The following is an 18,795-nucleotide window of genomic DNA, read 5'->3' as shown; positions in this document are numbered from 1 at the left end:
GGTGCAGTCACTGTGTACAGACATTACATTACTGTTCCTGAGTTACATCCTGTATTATACCCCAGAGCTGCACTCACTATTCTGCTGGTGCAGTCACTGTGTACAGACATTACATTACTGTTCCTGAGTTACATCCTGTATTATACCCCAGAGCTGCACTCACTATTCTGCTGGTGCAGTCACTGTGTACAGACATTACATTACTGATCCTGAGTTACATCCTGTATTATACCCCAGAGCTGCACTCACTATTCTGCTAATGGAAACCGTGAAATCTGATTTTTTTCTTACTCATCGCTTGAATGGAAATAGAGAATTTCCACATTCTGTGTCATTTCTAAAGGCATAATCGAGTGACTAATAGCATCAACAACTGATCATTTCTAAATTTACATTAAATTAAAAAAAATAAACAAATTGAAAACAAAATTTCCTGTACCTGTGATTTCCAGGCCCTTGCTATAACTACCAGGATAGCCTCCACTGGCCATGACCACAGTAACAGCAGCGTGGTCCTGTAACCAGACTGGCATAGAACCAGCAAGTTGACCGTCGATGGTGGCCTGGATAACTTCATAGAGGTCGCTCTGAAGCAGCGGCAGAATCACCTTGAAAATAGAACAGTTGATTAGTTCATAGTGAAGATATAAAGGTACAATGTAACCTGATTTTGTGGGGTCACTCGGGGGCTTTCTTTTCCACCTGATGTGGCATGGAGAGACACTGCGGTAACCAGGCACGACCATGACTAAGGCAGCCATCCCATACCCAGCGGGTCTCACCAACGTAAACCCTTCAAAACAAAAATCACACGACAGCCGTCAATCGCCTCCAAGACTCACCTGACATTCGGGGTCCCCAAATCTGCAGTTATATTCCAGCACCTTAGGGCCGTCCTTTGTCAGCATTAATCCGGCATAGAGAACGCCTGAAATATAAAGCATCGATAATGGCAGAAAGTCTGCGAAACGTTCGCTTATATCAAGTGGACGTCGCCTACTCACCAACGTACGGGGCGCCCTCTTCTCGGATCCCGTTCACGGTTCTTTGCAGAACAGAATCCCGGATCTCATCAAGCAAATCCTTAGAAACCTGCCATGAGATTAAATTAAATAAGTGGCAAATTTGTACAAGTAAAATATGGAGAGGAACACAGAAGTTTAGCCGCCATGACTGCGGGATTGTGCAGATATCTGGCAGACTTTCAAAAGGAAAACCTCAAAGTGACACATTCCTATTAATTCTGGAGCAACTTTCCTGTAACGAGGCCAATGACGTTCCTCTGTTAACCCTCCTGTCAGTTTCTGTATGCGGGGTGTTACCACATGGTGCGGCACTGATTTCAGTCTGTGTAGCAAATCCCCCATAACTAGTAACATCCAAATGTAAATTAATTCATAGGTTTCCAGGAGGAATAACGGAGCGACCACGCAAGGACTCCGCTCTAGGGAATGTTGACCCTGTAGTCTTGTTTTATGAAGAATGCAATGACCACAACTGACAGGAGAAGCGACAGATCCTCTGTAGGAGAAACACACTAGGCCCTACTTTAGGTTATACCTGGGGCACAGGACAATAAGCCCCCATTCCTCCTGTGTTGGGGCCTTGGTCTTCATCCATCAGCCTCTTATGATCCTGGGCCGGTGGCATTGGGGCAACAGTGAGTCCATCCGTGAAACACAGGCACTGCGGAGAAGCAAACGAGGAGCCAAGCTTGTAGTCAGTTATTATGGCAGATCTGTTAAGATTTAAAACAAAAAAAAAAAAAAACCTCAGCGCCGCATGCTGAAAAAGTAAAATATTATGGTCTCTGAAAATGGCGACAAAAGGAATTTTTAAAAATAAATACCGGTACATTTCTTTTGTATCACCATTTTCAGAGAACAGTAACATTTAGGCTATGTGCACACGTGCAGGAACTTCCTGAGCAAAACCAGACCTTTTCTGCAAGAAATCCGCATGCGTTTTTGACGCATTTTTTTCCCGGAGCTTCCCAATGCATTAAATAGCAGGAAAAACGCAAAATTAATGAACATGCTGCGTTTTTTACCGCGATGCGTTTTTTTCGCGGAAAAAGACGCATCATGTGCACAAAAATTGCGGAATGCATTCTAAATGATGAAATACATAATGTATGCGTTTGTTATGCATTTTTATAGCGAAAAAAAACAAAATGTGCACACAGCCTTAAAATTTTCACGATGTGGCACTATGAGGATAGATAGAGATATATACAGGGTGGAGCGCGGTAATTTGCTGATTTGGGAATGAAATAAAAAAATTATGATCATTAGAAAAATTTATTTTATATTTTAATTATACTGAACAGTAATGGAATTTTTAAATTACATGGTTTTAAATAGTGTATCTGGCAAATGTCGACCTTCGCTATCCACACACTGCTGCATATGTTTTGTGAAGTTTTCATGAACTCTAACAAGCATGTCCACTGGTATTCTGCCAATTTCAGCTTCAATATTGTTCCTTAGGTCTTCCAAGGTGTTGGGACGGTTGATATACACCTTAGACTTCAGGTAACCCCAAAGGAAAAAAATCGCATGGGGCTAAATCTGGTGAGCGTGCTGGCCAGTTCACATCTCCCCTCAAAGAGATAAGCCGTCCAGGAAACATTTGCCTCAAACAATTCATGGTAACCCTCGCTGTGTGTGCAGTGGCACCATCCTGTTGGAACCATGTATCCTCTAGTTCCATTGCCTCAAGAGCCGGCTGAAAATAATCCTGTATCATAGACAAGTACCGTTCGAAGTTCACAGTTATGGCACGACCATTATCCTGAAAAAAGTAAGGACCAATGATGCCTACTCGTGATATGGCGCACCACACAGTGACGCGGTCCGAATGCAGAGGTCTCTCGTGAACTTCTCTGGGGTTTGTTTCACTCCAGTAACGCATATTTTGTTTGTTTACACACCCACTGAGGTGAAAATGTGCCTCATCAGAAAAAAACACAATTGCGTCACGGGGTATCGTTGCTAACATGTCTTCACAAGAGGTCCGCCGTGTCAAATAGTCCCATGCTGACAAATGTTGGACCACGCACATTTTATACGGGTGAAAATTCAGTTCATCATGAAGAATCCGGTGGAGAGAACGTCTTGAAATGCCAAGAGCAAATGATTGCTTCCGAGCAGAGCGTTTCGGAGATTGCAGTACTGCTGCTCTAACTCTCTCGATGTTTTGTGGTGTTGTAATCCTTCTCTCAGGTCCCCTTCGTACACATGACACATTCCCTGCTGTTCTGAATGCATTCACCCAATTTACAATTGATTGCCGTCCAGGAACACGTCCGCGTGGAGGAACAGCGAATTGTAAACGAAAAGCACGCTGCACTGCAATGATCGAGTGGGCATTTGAAAAATACGCTTCAACACAAAATGACCTCTCCTCACGTGTCCACTGCATGATGGCAACTGAAAGGCAGAGGAATACAAATCTCCCATCAGCCACTGTAAGCCACACCCACTCTCCCCTCTCTTCGACCGACAGTGCCGCCACAGCATGCAGTGCAAAATATAAATTATATATATATAGTGGGGCAAAAAAGTATTTAGTCAGTCAGCAATAGTGCAAGTTCCACCACTTAAAAAGATGAGAGGCGTCTGTAATTTACATCATAGGTAGACCTCAACTATGGGAGACAAACTGAGAAAAAAAATCCAGAAAATCACATTGTCTGTTTTTTTAACATTTTTTTTTTGCATATTATGGTGGAAAATAAGTATTTGGTCAGAAACAAACAATCAAGATTTCTGGCTCTCACAGACCTGTAACTTCTTCTTTAAGAGTCTCCTCTTTCCTCCACTCATTACCTGTAGTAATGGCACCTGTTTAAACTTGTTATCAGTATAAAAAGACACCTGTGCACACCCTCAAACAGTCTGACTCCAAACTCCACTATGGTGAAGACCAAAGAGCTGTCAAAGGACACCAGAAACAAAATTGTAGCCCTGCACCAGGCTGGGAAGACTGAATCTGCAATAGCCAACCAGCTTGGAGTGAAGAAATCAACAGTGGGAGCAATAATTAGAAAATGGAAGACATACAAGACCACTGATAATCTCCCTCCATCTGGGGCTCCACGCAAAATCCCACCCCGTGGGGTCAGAATGATCACAAGAACGGTGAGCAAAAATCCCAGAACCACGTGGGGGGACCTAGTGAATGAACTGCAGAGAGCTGGGACCAATGTAACAAGGCCTACCATAAGTAACACACTACGCCACCATGGACTCAGATCCTGCAGTGCCAGACGTGTCCCACTGCTTAAGCCAGTACATGTCCGGGCCCGACTGAAGTTTGCTAGAGAGCATTTGGATGATCCAGAGGAGTTTTGGGAGAATGTCCTATGGTCTGATGAAACCAAACTGGAACTGTTTGGTAGAAACACAACTTGTCGTGTTTGGAGGAAAAAGAATACTGAGTTGCATCCATCAAACACCATACCTACTGTAAAGCATGGTGGTGGAAACATCATGCTTTGGGGCTGTTTCTCTGCAAAGGGGCCAGGACGACTGATCCGGGTACATGAAAGAGTGAATGGGGCCATGTATCGTGAGATTTTGAGTGCAAACCTCCTTCCATCAGCAAGGGCATTGAAGATGAAACGTGGCTGGGTCTTTCAACATGACAATGATCCAAAGCACACCGCCAGGGCAACGAAGGAGTGGCTTCGTAAGAAGCATTTCAAGGTCCTGGAGTGGCCTAGCCAGTCTCCAGATCTCAACCCTATAGAAAACCTTTGGAGGGAGTTGAAAGTCCGTGTTGCCAAGCGAAAAGCCAAAAACATCACTGCTCTAGAGGAGATCTGCATGGAGGAATGGGCCAACATACCAACAACAGTGTGTGGCAACCTTGTGAAGACTTACAGAAAACGTTTGACCTCTGTCATTGCCAACAAAGGATATATTACAAAGTATTGAGATGAAATTTTGTTTCTGACCAAATACTTATTTTCCACCATAATATGCAAATAAAATGTTAAAAAAAACAGACAATGTGATTTTCTGGATTTTTTTTTCTCAGTTTGTCTCCCATAGTTGAGGTCTACCTATGATGTAAATTACAGACGCCTCTCATCTTTTTAAGTGGTGGAACTTGCACTATTGCTGACTGACTAAATACTTTTTTGCCCCACATATATATATATATATATATATATATATATATATATATATATATATATATATATATATATATATATATATATATCTCTCATCAGCGTAACCCTACTGGCCTGGTGAAATCATACTGCCATCTCAGGTTTACAGTATAGTGAATATGTTAAATTAACTATTACAGAATTGAACTTATTGCAATTTTGAAGCACTTGGAATTATTTTTTTTAACCACTTTCCAGGGCATCCCATGATAAAATGAATGGTGTCATTCAAAAGGACAATTTGTCCCGAGTAGACAATCCAAGTTTAAAAAGTATGGCTCCAAAGAAAGGGAAAAAAAAAACGGAAATTGTTGGCTGCAGGAAGGGATGAATGCCCAAGTATTTAGGATGAGAACGCTCTAGTAGATGACCTGATATACAGGTATATAGACTGTTACAGCACAGTTATTCCATTGACGGCAGGTACATGTGATACTTACAGACACTTCTTCCCCCTCCAGCAGCTCCTCCACCACAACTGTATCTCCAGCTTCTCCAAAAGTCCTGTCCTATAAGAAGGAAACAATAAGAATTAATGCAGTGACAGCGAGCAAAGGAGACGCGGAAAGCATCGTATCATGTACTCATATAAAGTGCATTATCCATGGACATCAGAAATACCACAGACAAGAGATTAATAAGAAAATTTAAAAAAAAGCCGAAACTTACTTTTATAAAGGTAAAATATCTGCATAAATATTACAATGTAGGCCAGAAATGAAGGACTTAGGGTATGTGTCCACGTTCAGGATTGCATCAGGATTTGGTCAGGATTTTTCATCAGTATTTGTAGCCAAAACCAGGAGTGGAACAATTAGCGGAAAAGTATAATAGAAACATATGCACCACTTCTGCATTTATCACCCACTCCTGGTTTTGGCTGAGGAATACTGATGAAAAATCCTGACCAAATCCTGATGTAATCCTGAACGTGGACACATACCCTAAAACTGCCGCCAGAACAAACCTGCATGATTTCCTTCACCGCTTTGCAGGCCTCCTCTTTACTGCCGGCTACAATCACTCCCTTCCCGGCAGCCAGGCCGCTCGCTTTTACCACCAGGGCACGGAAATCCGCACTAAAATATTAAAAGGAAAAGGGAACAAATTATATATAAAAACAGTGTAGCATACAGAGAATAGTGGATGGTGCATTGCTACGTATAGATAAGTGTATGAAAACTTAAAGCCACATGGTTTAAGGATCTAGCGGAAAATCCTCAGCCATAATGGGACTGACCATGCACAGCCATGGAAAAAGAAGGAGCATTTTCTAAAAAGGGTGGAATGACAGGTCCCATTTAATCCCGTAACTACTTCTGGACAAGTCAAACTATAAATGTCCATGCGGTCCACAATCTACCGTATATACTCGAGTATAAGCCGACACCCCTAATTTTGCAACAAAAAAAACTGGGAAAACTTAGTGACTCGAGTATAAGCCTAGGGTGGGAAATGCAGCAGCTACTGGTAAATTTCAAAAATAAAAATAGATACCAATAAAAGTAAAATTAATTGAGACATCAGTAGGTTAAGTGTTTTTGAATATCCATATTGAATCAGGAGCCCCATATAATGCTCCATACAGTTCATGATGGGCCTCATAAGATGCTCCATACAAATTATGCCCCAAATAATGCTGCACAAAGGTTGATTATGGCCCCATAAGATGCTCCATAGAAAATGTGCCCCATATAATGCTGCATAAAGGTTGATTATGGCCCCATAAGATGCTCCATAGAAAATGTGCCCCATATCTGAAACATGGCTGGATGAGAGCCATGACTGGGCTGTTAACTTGCAGGGCTATAGCCTGTTCAGAAATGACTGTACAGATAAGCGAGGGGGAGGTGTGTGTCTATATGTAAAATCATCCTTAAAACCCATCCTGCGTGATAATATAGGTGAATCTAATGAAAAATGTAGAGTCCCTGTGGGTGGAGATAAGGGAAGGGGGAAAAAATAATAAATTACTGATAGGGGTTTGTTATAAGTCTCCAAAAATAATGGAAGCAATGGAGAATATCCTCGTAAAGCAAATAGATGAAGCTGCGACTCAAGGAGAAGTCATTATTATGGGGGACTTCAACTACCCTGAAATAGATTGGGGAACAGAAACCTGCAGTTCCAGCAAAGGTAATCGGTTTTTGACAACTGTGAGAGACAATTACCTTTCACAACTGGTTCAGGACCCAACAAGAAGGGGGGCACTGCTAGACCTAATATTAACCAACAGGCCAGACCGCATAGCAAATATAAGGGTTGGGGGTTACTTGGGAAATAGCGATCACAAAATAATAAGTTTTCATGTATCCTTTAAAAAGATGTGTAATAGAGGGGTTACAAGGACACTAAACTTCAGGAGGGCAAATTTCCAACGGATGAGAGATGATCTTGCAATTAACTGAAACGATATCCTGAGACACAAAAATACACAAAGAAAATGGGAGACGTTTATTAGCATCCTGGATAGGACCTGTGCACAGTATATACCGTATGGGAATAAACATACTAGAAATAGGAGGAAACCAATATGGCTAAATAGAGCTGTAAGGGGCGCAATAAGTGACAAAAAGAAAGCATTTAGAGAATTAAAGGAAGTAGGTAGTGAGGAGGCATTAAATAAATACAAAAAATTAAATAAATTCTGTAAAAAGCAAATCAAGGCAGCAAAGATTGAGACAGACTCATTGCCAGAGAGAGTAAAAATAATCCCAAAATATTCTTTAACTACATAAATAGTAAGAAACTAAAAAATGATAGTGTTGGCCCCCTTAAAAATAGTCTGGGTGAAATGGTGGATGAGGATGAGGAAAAAGCCAATATGCTAAATGACTTTTTTTCATCAGTATTTACACAAGAAAATCCCATGGCAGACAAAATGACTAGTGATAAAAATTCCCCATTAAATGTCACCTGCTTAACCCAGCAGGAAGTACGTCGGCGTCTAAAAATCACTAAAATTGACAAATCTCCGGGCCCGGATGGGATACACCCTCGAGTACTGCAGGAATTAAGTACAGTCATTGATAGACCATTATTTTTAATCTTTAAAGACTCCATAATAACAGGGTCTGTACCACAGGACTGGCATATAGCAAATGTGGTGCCAATATTCAAAAAGGGAACAAAAACTGAACTCGGAAATTACAGGCCAGTAAGCTTAACCTCTACTGTGGGTAAAATCCTGGAGGGCATTCTAAGGGATGCTATACTGGAGTATCTGAAGAGGAATAACCTCATGACCCAGTATCAGCACGGGTTTACTAGGGACCGTTCATGTCAGACTAATCTGATCAGTTTCTATGAAGAGGTAAGTTCCGGATTGGACCAAGGGAACCCAGTGGATGTAGTGTATATGGACTTTTCAAAAGCTTTTGATACGGTGCCACACAAAAGGTTGATACATAAAATGAGAATAATGGGGATAGGGGAAAATATGTGTAAGTGGGTTGAGAGCTGGCTCAGGGATAGGAAACAAAGGGTGGTTATTAATGGAGCACACTCAGACTGGGTAGCGGTTAGCAGTGGGGTACCACAGGGGTCAGTATTGGGCCCTCTTCTTTTTAACATTTGTTAATGACCTTGTGGGGGGGCATACAGAGTAGAATTTCAATATTTGCAGATGACACTAAAAACTCTGCAGGGTAATCAATACAGAGGAGGACAATTTTATATTACAGGAGGATTTATGTAAACTAGAAGCTTGGGCTGATAAATGGCAAATGAGCTTTAATGGGGATAAATGTAAGGTCATGCACTTGGGTAGAAGTAATAAGATGTATAATTATGTGCTTAATTCTAAAACTCTGGGCAAAACCGTCAATGAAAAAGACCTGGGTGTATGGGTGGATGACAAACTCATATTCAGTGGCCAGTGTCAGGCAGCTGCTACAAAGGCAAATAAAATAATGGGATGCATTAAAAGAGGCATAGATGCTCATGAGGAGAACATAATTTTACCTCTATACAAGTCACTAGTTCGACCACACTTAGAATACTGTGCACAGTTCTGGTCTCCGGTGTATAAGAAAGACATAGCTGAACTAGAGCGGGTGCAGAGAAGAGCGACCAAGGTTATTAGAGGACTGGGGGGTCTGCAATACCAAGATAGGTTATTACACTTGGGGCTATTTAGTTTGGAAAAACGAAGACTAAGGGGTGATCTTATTTTAATGTATAAATATATGAGGAGACAGTACAAAGACCTTTCTGATGATCTTTTTAATCTTAGACCTGAAACGGGGACAAGGGGGCATCCTCTGCGTTTGGAGGAAAAAAGGTTTAAGCATAATAACAGACGCGGATTCTTTACTGTAAGAGCAGTGAGACTATGGAACTCTCTGCCATATGATGTTGTAATGAGTGATTCATTACTTAAATTTAAGAGGGGACTGGACATATTTCTGGAAAAGTATAATGTTACAGGGTATATATACTAGATTCCTTGATAGGGCGTTGATCCAGGGAATTAGTCTGCCATATGTGGAGTCGGGAAGGAATTTTTTTCCCCAATGTGGAGCTTACCATTTGCCACATGGGGTTTTTTTTTGCCTTCCTCTGGATCAACATGTTAGGTTAGGCTATGGGTTGAACTAGATGGACTTATAGTCTTCCTTCAACCTTAATAACTATATAATGCTGCATTAAGGTTGATTTTGGCCCCATGAGATGCTCCATGGAAACATTTGCCCAATATGCTGCAATAAAAAAAAAAAAAAATATATATATGACATACTCACCTTTTGTCCTGAGAAGGCAGGGACACTGGTACTTGCGATATTCACCTATCCTCGCTCCACCGCGCACACTAAACACGTCATCGCGCCTTCTGACCTGAAAGTCACAGGCAGAGGACGCGGAAGATGGAGCGGCGGTGGAAAGAGGACAGTTGAATATCCCATGGCTCCCCTCCCCAGTCATACTCACCTGCTCCCGGTATGGTCCCTGCTTCTCTGATGGTCTCCGACAGCTTCTTCCTATGTTCAGAGGGCACATCGTACCGCTCATTGAAGTAATGAATATGCGGCTCCATCCCTATGAGAGTGAAGTCACGTCCATATTCATTACTTTAATGAGCTGTAACACGTGACCGCTGAACATAGGAAGAAGCTGTCGCTCCCACACCAACCCCCTGGGACAATGACTTGAGTATAAGCCGAGAGGGGCACTTTCAGCCTAAAAAAAAAAAAAAAAAAAAAAAATGGCTGAAAATCTCGGCTTATACTCGAGTATATACGGTATTCTGTACTTTTCTACAAACATCAATGCAGTGTAAGCAGCTTTCACATGATTGTGGTGGCGACACAGCCGGACAGCGCTGAATCAGCTCATATGTATATAGATCAGGACGCACTGACAGCACATTGTCCTCCGAACCAAGCGAGGATGCGATTGCTGGTTATAGGGAGGGAGCAGGAGCTGTCGAGTCCTAGGAGATCCAGTCAGCTGAAATTCACATTTAATTGGGAGCGATAAAAAAAAAAAAAAAAATCTGAACAAGAAAGATCTACATTAAAAAGGATTGAATGATAAAATGTGAAATTATGCCTGGTCAGGAAGGAGGGAATGTCACAATTATAGCAATACCAAACTATACTTTATTGATTTTAAGAAGTTTGACCCTTAAAAAAATAAATAAATAGTGTTAAAGGTGGAAGTAAGGCTGGGAAAGGGAGCGTGGTGACTGAAAACCAGATTTCTGGCATTTCAATTTTTTTTTTATTGTAGCCATCAGCAAATGGGATTTTAGATTTTGATTAGTTCAGGCTATTTCACATATGGCAATACCAGACATGTCATTTTTTAATACGTTAGAGGACATTTTTGACAAGTAAATTATAGCCTGCATTCAAAAAAATAATTCTGAAATTTTTAAGAAATAACTTCGGGAAATGTCCCTCTGCTGCTCCTCCAGTAAATATACTAAACAACTTGTAACCGTTACCCTTTGTTGGTGTCAGATTGTCTGGACTAACACTATTCACTGCCCAGTTGCAATTTTATTCATAAATTTCCGAGCGGAGTAACAGGAACAGCACAATGCCGGGCTCCAGGAAAAGATGCCATGGAATTGCTGTTAAGAGGGAATACAAGCAGCTACAGACATGTCAGGGGAGCCGACAGGTCCTCTTTTGGGGGGTAAGCAGGGTTTCTGGCGTGGGCTACCTAGTTATAAAGTCACAGGCCTCCTCTGGATTAGTGAAGGACTTGTACTTGGCTGTCGGGATACCGTGGCGGACCATAAAATCCTTAGAAAAGCTTTTACTGGATTCCAGCTGTGCGGCCTTCGCTGTGGGCCCAAAACATCTCACTCCGGCCGCGGTCAGATCATCAACAAGACCTGGAATAAAAGAGGAAATTACTGGGTCGGATATCCACAGCAACCAATCACAGTGCAGCTTTCATTTCACCAGTGCGGTTTTCAACTTGAAAGTGGAGCTCCGATTGGTTGCTATAGGCAACAAAGCCTTAATTAACGTTTTTATGAGCGAGGCCTAGTATGGACGGAAGAATAAGGGTATGTTCACACGTTCAGGATTTCCATCCTTTTTTTTTCAGGACAGTTTTTTTAAAAAACTGCAGCTCTTGGCAGAAAACGCAGGTCCTTTTTTTGTCCTTTTTTGATGCGTTTTTGATGCGTTTTTTGATGCGTTTTTTTATCCTTTTTTTACTGTGTGTTTCCTAGGAAGCTTTTTAGGGCTAAAATGGCTGAAAATACCTAACCCTACCCCTAACCCTACCCCTACCCCTAACCCTACCCCTAACCCTAACCCTACCCCTAACCCTAACCCTAACCCTACCCCTAACCCTAACCCTAGTGGAAAAAAAAAAAAAAAATTCTTAATTTTTTTTATTGTCCCTACCAATGGGGGTGACAAAGTGGGGGGGTGTCATTTACTATTTTTTTATTTTGATCACTGAGATAGGTTATATCTCAGTGATCAAAATGCACTTTGGAGCGAATCTGCCGGCCGGCAGATTCGGCGGGCGCACTGCGCATGCGCCCGCCATTTTGCAAGATGGCGGCGCCCAGGGAGAAGACGGCCGGACGGACACCGGGTAAGTATAAGGGGGGGAGATTAGGGCACGGGGGGGGCATCGGAGCACTGGGGGGGGGCATCGGAGCACGGGGGGGGGGCATCGGAGCACGGGGGGGCGGGATCGGAGCACGGGGGGGCAGCCACACTCCGCCCACGCACTTCCGCCCGCTCCCCCGCACTTCCTGCTGCAGCGGTTCTGCACATCAAATCGCAGTAAAACCCGCAGATATATTTTTGATCTGCGGGTTTTACTGCGATTTTGACCTCACAATGGAGGTCTATGGGTGCAGAACCGCTGCGGTTCAGGAAGAAGAATTGACATGCTCCTTTTTTCCGGGAGCTATTCAGCGCGTCTTTTTTTTTACAATTTCCGGACCATGTGCACAGTGTGTCCTGTTTTCCATAGGGTACAGTGTACTGTACCCTGCATGGAAAACAGCTGCGGAACCGCAGCGGCAAAACCGCCGCGGTTCCGCGGTAAAAAACGCACTGTGTGAACATGGCCTAAGCAAGAAAAACAAATTTACACATGCACACCCCTATCTAAAAAGATACGGTTATCCATAAATTGTTTGCCACGGATTTTTTTTTTTCCCATTTTTTAAAAACACACTAATGTGAGGCCATATTGGTTGCGGCATATGAAATAGTGTCAGATTTTCCATCTTATGCCAAAATGCCAATTAAAAGAAAACAACTAATAGCTGCATTTCATGTAAAAGTAGCGGACAACCTCTTTAATAGTAGAGTTAATAAAAAATGATGCCCAAGACCCTGGACTAGTGGCCATGTCAGTAGTCGCTGGTTGCCAGACTAGAGCCCTGCGGACCTAATACTTGCCGACATCCTTCGCACCTCTTCCGATTAATAGGCCTGATATGGAACGATGACCCCAACGCAGGCGTGAGGTCGCTGACTAACCAAAAAAAAAAAAAAAGAGCCAACGTTGCCACTAGACCGGTGGGTTTTACAGCTCAACAGGTGTAAGAAATCTAGATGGCACCATTACCTGCGGCAAGAGGAGCTTCTGGCCCAACCACCACAAGGGATACGTTGCCACTTTTGCAAAATTCGATAAGTCGGTTGTGATCGTTGGTTGCGACGTCTGAAAGAAGAAAAGAAATAGCAAAAGTAGTAAATTAAGAAAAAAAAAAAATGTACCCCCTATCCACTGTACATGGCAGTCCCATAAACATTAAATGGAGCGCAGACTAACAATGGACACCCCTGCTCCATTCAAGTTATAGAGCCCTGTTCTCGGGATCACTGGGGGTCCCCAGTGGGTGGACCCCCAGCTATCAACTAGTTAACACTCACCATTACTGCATGACCATGGAAGGTGAGTGTAAGAGCCATGGAAAGGAGAGGGATCTACTAAAGTAATGATTTGCTTTCTTATCATTTTATAACAATTCATTTAGCGGGGCAGCCCTTTAACAAGGGGGGGGGGAGCGGCAAGATCAGGTCACTGGCACAGATTTAGAAAAAAAAAAAAAAAAAGGGGAATCTGGGCTTACCCTTTACCCTTAGAGCTGGTTCCTACACAAAGTCTATTCTAGAAAGTAAAGCAAAAACACTAAGGAGCCCGATTCATTATTGCATTTGCACCTTTCTAGTATTTTCTTTTGTGTGATTTTTGCCAGTTTCACTCTTGCAAATTTTTCTTTTAATTTGCGCATCTATAAGATCTATATGCATGCTTCAACTTCTTATGCAAATTTTGCAATGTTTTAGCGGAACATGTGGCAAAGCAAAAAAAAAAAAAAAAGGGATTTTGAGCAAAATTCATGAATCATATGCATTGTTTCGAATGATCTGGCGCTTAATATGATCAAATACCAAAAAGACAAAAACAAAGTGAGAAAAAATAAAATCTGTTGCTTACTGGGACCAGTCAATAAGCAGACTGGTGATTGAGGCACGTTCACACGGTCAGTATTTTATATCAGTATTTGTAAGCCAAAAAGAGGAGAGGAACAATCAGAGGAAAAAAGTATAATAAATACAGAAGTGGTGACGTGTTTCTATCACCCGCTCCTGGTTTTGGCTTACAAATGCGGAATATGAGAACGTGGCCAAAGAGACATTCAGCCCGACATATATACCGTACACAACACACACACACATAACAGACCATTGTGGGCTGCAGAGAGACAATAATGTGCAGAGGGGCAAATAAGACCAACATGTGGCATCTGCATACAGGAAACAAAGCCATCAGCAGCAGGATATTGCTGATGGGTTTCCAAGTTGAAAAATAGAAAAAGCAGAAAAAAAAATAAAAAAAAAAAAACACCAGCAAAACCTTTTTTTTGGGTGGAGGTAGGGGGTGGGTGTTTAAAGGACAAAGTCAGAGTCACAAATCAATTATGCCATAACTATAGGCCTAATTGACAACGACCGTTGGAAGATTAGGGTTTTTCGCAGATTTACACTCAGCATGACAGATTCCTGGAAGCCGTAACAATCAGATGATTCTCCATGTGATCCACACATGATGAAGGGAGGATGCAGAATTTAATTGTGCCGCACAAGAGCCTTTGAGGAGTCCATGTACATGGGTGCCGATATTCAGGTGACAGCTGGAATTTCTGATTTTACTACAGATGGTGCACAACTAGCCGCCATGATATTCTAAAATTCTCAGTCTCTGCTGGCACTTATACAGGGTAACAAAAAATAGGATTTTTGGTTGCTTACTGAGCCTTCATTGGGGGACACAGGAACCATGGGTGTATGCTGCTGCCACTATGCAAATAAAAAAGTTAGCTCCTCCTCTGCAGTGTACACCCCACCGACTGGTATTATGCACTTCAGTTAGTGAGAAAGCAGTAGGAGAAAGCAATAAGACTGAAATAACAATCACAAACATGAGAACTGTAAACATGAGAACAGTCAGGCTATGTTCACACGCTGTGGATTTTGCTGCAGGGGACCATTCTATGTGTGCACATAGCCTCAGAACACAGAACAACAGAAACTGAATAACCTGGGAGGGTGCTGTGTCCCCCAATGAAGGATCCGAGAAACAGATTTTACGGTGAGCAACCAAAAAGCATTAAGCTACTTACTGGTAGCGGCATTTTTCGGAGGCCCATGACAGCACACGAGAGAGGGGATCCGCCCTTAAGGAACAGGAAACCTACAGATACAAAAGGGCGGCACCTCTCCCCATGCATCAGTTGTATTTCAGAGCCTGAGAGGACTGCCGCGGTTAGTGGTACACAAATATACAATATATACATTATATACATTTGAAACAAAATAACCCATTATTGTAATAAGACACCATACGTGAGATTTACATATTACGCTATATACATATCAGGAAGTGCTACCCCCACGTGAATAGGGAGGGAACTAAGGGTGCTGTCATGGGCCTCCGAAAAATGCCGCTACCAGTAAGTAGCTTAATGCTTTATTCGGACTCCCATGACAGCACACGAGAGATTTACAGAGATGTAAGCTACCTTAGGGAGGGACTATAGATTGTAGCACCCTTAACCCAAAGGAAAGATCAGAGGAGGACCCCAAATCCAACCGATAGTGTTTAAAGAAAGTGGAAGGGGATGACCATGTGGCCGCCTTACATATCTGCTCCACTGACACTCCAGATCTTTCTGCCCAGGATGACGCCATGGCCCGGGTGGAATGTGCCTTTAGGTTCTGCGGAGCTGGCCCCCCACCTGCTGTATAAGCTAGAGAGATAGTTTCCCTAATCCATTTAGCCAGTAAATATTTCGATACTCTAAATCCTTTCTTTGGACCTTGGAAGGAAAGAAGCAGTGCCCCATCCTTCTTCCAATTATCAGTAGCTGAAATATACTGAAGAAGAGATCTCCTGACGTCTAACGTATGAAGCTCCTGCTCTTTAGGATTAGAGGGGTTAGGAATAAAGGATGGTAAAACTATCTCCTGTGATCTATGGAACCGTGTCGCCACCTTTGGCAGATATGCTGGGTCTGGTCTAAGGACTACTCTGTCTGACAAGATTTCAGTGTATGGAGGAGCTCTGGAAAGTGCCTGTATATCCCCTATCCTGCGAGCTGAGGTTATGGCGATCAGGAAGGCTGTCTTAAGTGTCAACATTTTGATCGAGGCCTCCTGCAGAGGTTCAAAGGGGGGTTTAGTTAGAGAGGACAGAACTAAATTTAAATCCCATGGAACTGTTCTGTCTTTATGCAGTGGTGTAGATCTACTAACTGCCTTCATAAACCTCGCTATCCAGTAGTTATTCGCTATATTACAGGAAAACAGGGCACCTAAAGCTGAGACCTGTACCCTAAGGGTACTAGGAGAGAGTTTCAACTCGAACCCCTTCTGTAGGAACTCTAGGATTTGTTGTACTGGCACCCCGTCTTGGATATTAAACTTTGAACAAGACAAGAACTTTCTCCAAGTCCTAGAGTAGATTTTCGTAGTTATTTGCTTTCTACTCTTTAGGAGCGTCTCCACCAAGTTTGGAGAGAAGCCTTTTCCCACTAATAGTGACCGTTCAAACACCATGCCGTCAAATGGAGCCCCGTCACTTGTGGATGGGAGATCGGTCCCTGCGAAAGCAAGTTCGGGATCTCTGGCAGTACCCAGGGGACCGCTACAGACATTGTCTTGAGCCAGGCAAACCAGGTTCTTCTGGGCCAAAAGGGGGCGATAAGGATGACTTTCGCTCGATCCTCCCTGATTTTCCTCACCACTAGAGGTATCAGGTTCAGTGGTGGGAAAGCATAGGCTAGTGGAAAATCCCATTTTATGAGAAACGCGTCTACCGCCAGGGGATTCTCCCTGGGATTTAGGGAGCAAAAAAGTTTTACTTTTCTGTTGTTTCTGGTGGCGAATAGATCCACCACTGGTTGACCCCATCTGCGGACGACAAGGTTGAAAATGTCCTCGTTGAGAGACCACTCTCCCTGTTTTAACACATTTCGGCTGAGGAAATCTGCTGCCACATTTTCTTTTCCTTTGATGTGAAGAGCTGTCAAAGATAGAAAATTGAGCTCTGCCACCTGGAACAACCGATCCGTGATCCGCATTAAAGTTTCGGAACGAGTTCCCCCTTGCCGGTTTATGTAAGCGACCGCCACTCTGTTGTCCGACAGAATTCTGACGTGCTGGCCCTGCAGATATACGAGGAATTTTTTAACAGCCAGTTCAACCGCCAACAACTCTCTTTGATTTGATGAAAATGTTGTGAAGGGTTCCCACTGTCCCTGGACCACCATGTCCCCCATATAGGCTCCCCACCCTGAAGAGCTGGCATCCGTGGTTATCACGTGGGTGACATCTATCATCCAGGGAACCCCTGCTGATAAATTTTGTTTATCTAGCCACCATCTAAGGGAATTCAATGTTATCGGCCTCAATGTCAATTTTCCATTCAATGCGCCTCCTAAGGCTCTGTCATGGAACAGGACTTCATTTTGTAGGGACCTGGTGTGGAACTGAGCCCACTTAACTGCTGGGATGCAAGATGTGAGTGACCCAAGTAGAGACATTGCTTGCCTAAGTGTCATGGAAGGTGTATTGATTGCTCTTAATACAAAACTCTGAATTTGGTCCATTTTCTCTATAGGGAGGAGACACTGCTGTGTCACTGAATTCAACATTAACCCCAGGAATTTTTGAACATTTAGGGGCTGTAATTTAGATTTTTCAAAGTTTATGATCCAACCCAACCGTTCTAGTTTGGTTTTAGCAATCTCCCATTGTGACAGACAATGATCTACCGAGTTACCTACAATGAGGAAATCGTCTAAGTAGGGGACTATAAGGATATTTGACTCTCTTAAATGCGCCATAACTTCCGCAATTATTTTAGTAAACACCCTAGGTGCCGAGGTGATCCCAAAGGGGAGCGCTCTGAATTGAAAATGTCGAATCCTACCCCCCATTAGTATCGCTACCCTCAGGTATCGTTGGAAATCAGCATGAATGGGTACATGATAGTAGGCATCTTTCAAATCCACTACTACCATGAAACAGTTGTTGAAAAGCATTTTTATTGCCGAATTGATGGACTCCATTTTGAAGGTATGTTTCACCAAAAACTTATTGAGACCCTTAAGATTTATAATGGTCCTGTAAGATTTATCAGGCTTCTGGATTAGGAACAGGGGAGAGTAAAACCCTTCCCCTGCCTGAGAATACGGCACTTCTACCAAAACATTTTTGGAACAAAGAGTCCTCACTTCCTCTTCTAGGGCGAATTGTTCAGTGGGAGATGAGCGCCAGGGTGTTAACCTAAATTTGTCCTGTGGAATATGAACAAATTCCAGCTTGAGACCATGGGAAACAGTGTCTTTTATCCAAACGCTGTTTGTGATTTTCGACCACTCTGCCGAGAAATGCAATAGTCTCCCTCCCACTGGAATTGCCAGTCATTGGTCTTGTTTTTTATTTTCCGTCTGGTTACGGCGAAACATGAGACCTGTACCTCGCTTTCGCCTATCCTCCCATCTGGGACGATCTCTCCCTGGTGAAAAAGCTCGCTTTCCTCCCCGGTTGAACCTTCTTTTGTTGAAGGGACGACGGTATGGATTGAACAGGTTGGGAAACTTTTTCTTATCATCTCCTGCT

At 42.9% G+C, this 18,795-nt stretch overlaps 1 protein-coding gene across 3 annotated transcripts in view; it reads right to left on the bottom strand.

Annotated features, from left to right (window-relative positions):
- GART (phosphoribosylglycinamide formyltransferase, phosphoribosylglycinamide synthetase, phosphoribosylaminoimidazole synthetase) overlaps positions 1 to 18,795 on the bottom strand; it is a 59,632-nt gene that overhangs the window by 19,272 nt on the left and 21,565 nt on the right. For all 3 annotated transcript variants that reach the window (XM_069760803.1, XM_069760802.1, XM_069760804.1), the window contains exons 3-10: positions 13,232 to 13,327; positions 11,348 to 11,522; positions 6,147 to 6,258; positions 5,620 to 5,688; positions 1,561 to 1,686; positions 1,005 to 1,092; positions 843 to 928; positions 440 to 608 (exon numbers count right to left, since the gene is read on the bottom strand). In XM_069760803.1, coding sequence (XP_069616904.1) covers positions 440 to 608; positions 843 to 928; positions 1,005 to 1,092; positions 1,561 to 1,686; positions 5,620 to 5,688; positions 6,147 to 6,258; positions 11,348 to 11,522; positions 13,232 to 13,327 — 921 coding nt within the window. The remainder of the gene's footprint in view (positions 1 to 439; positions 609 to 842; positions 929 to 1,004; positions 1,093 to 1,560; positions 1,687 to 5,619; positions 5,689 to 6,146; positions 6,259 to 11,347; positions 11,523 to 13,231; positions 13,328 to 18,795) is intronic.

The sequence above is a fragment of the Ranitomeya imitator genome, chromosome 3 (assembly GCF_032444005.1).
Source record: "Ranitomeya imitator isolate aRanImi1 chromosome 3, aRanImi1.pri, whole genome shotgun sequence".
In the NCBI taxonomy this organism is placed as follows: domain Eukaryota; kingdom Metazoa; phylum Chordata; class Amphibia; order Anura; family Dendrobatidae; genus Ranitomeya; species Ranitomeya imitator.
This window is presented reverse-complemented; position numbering and strand designations above follow the sequence as displayed.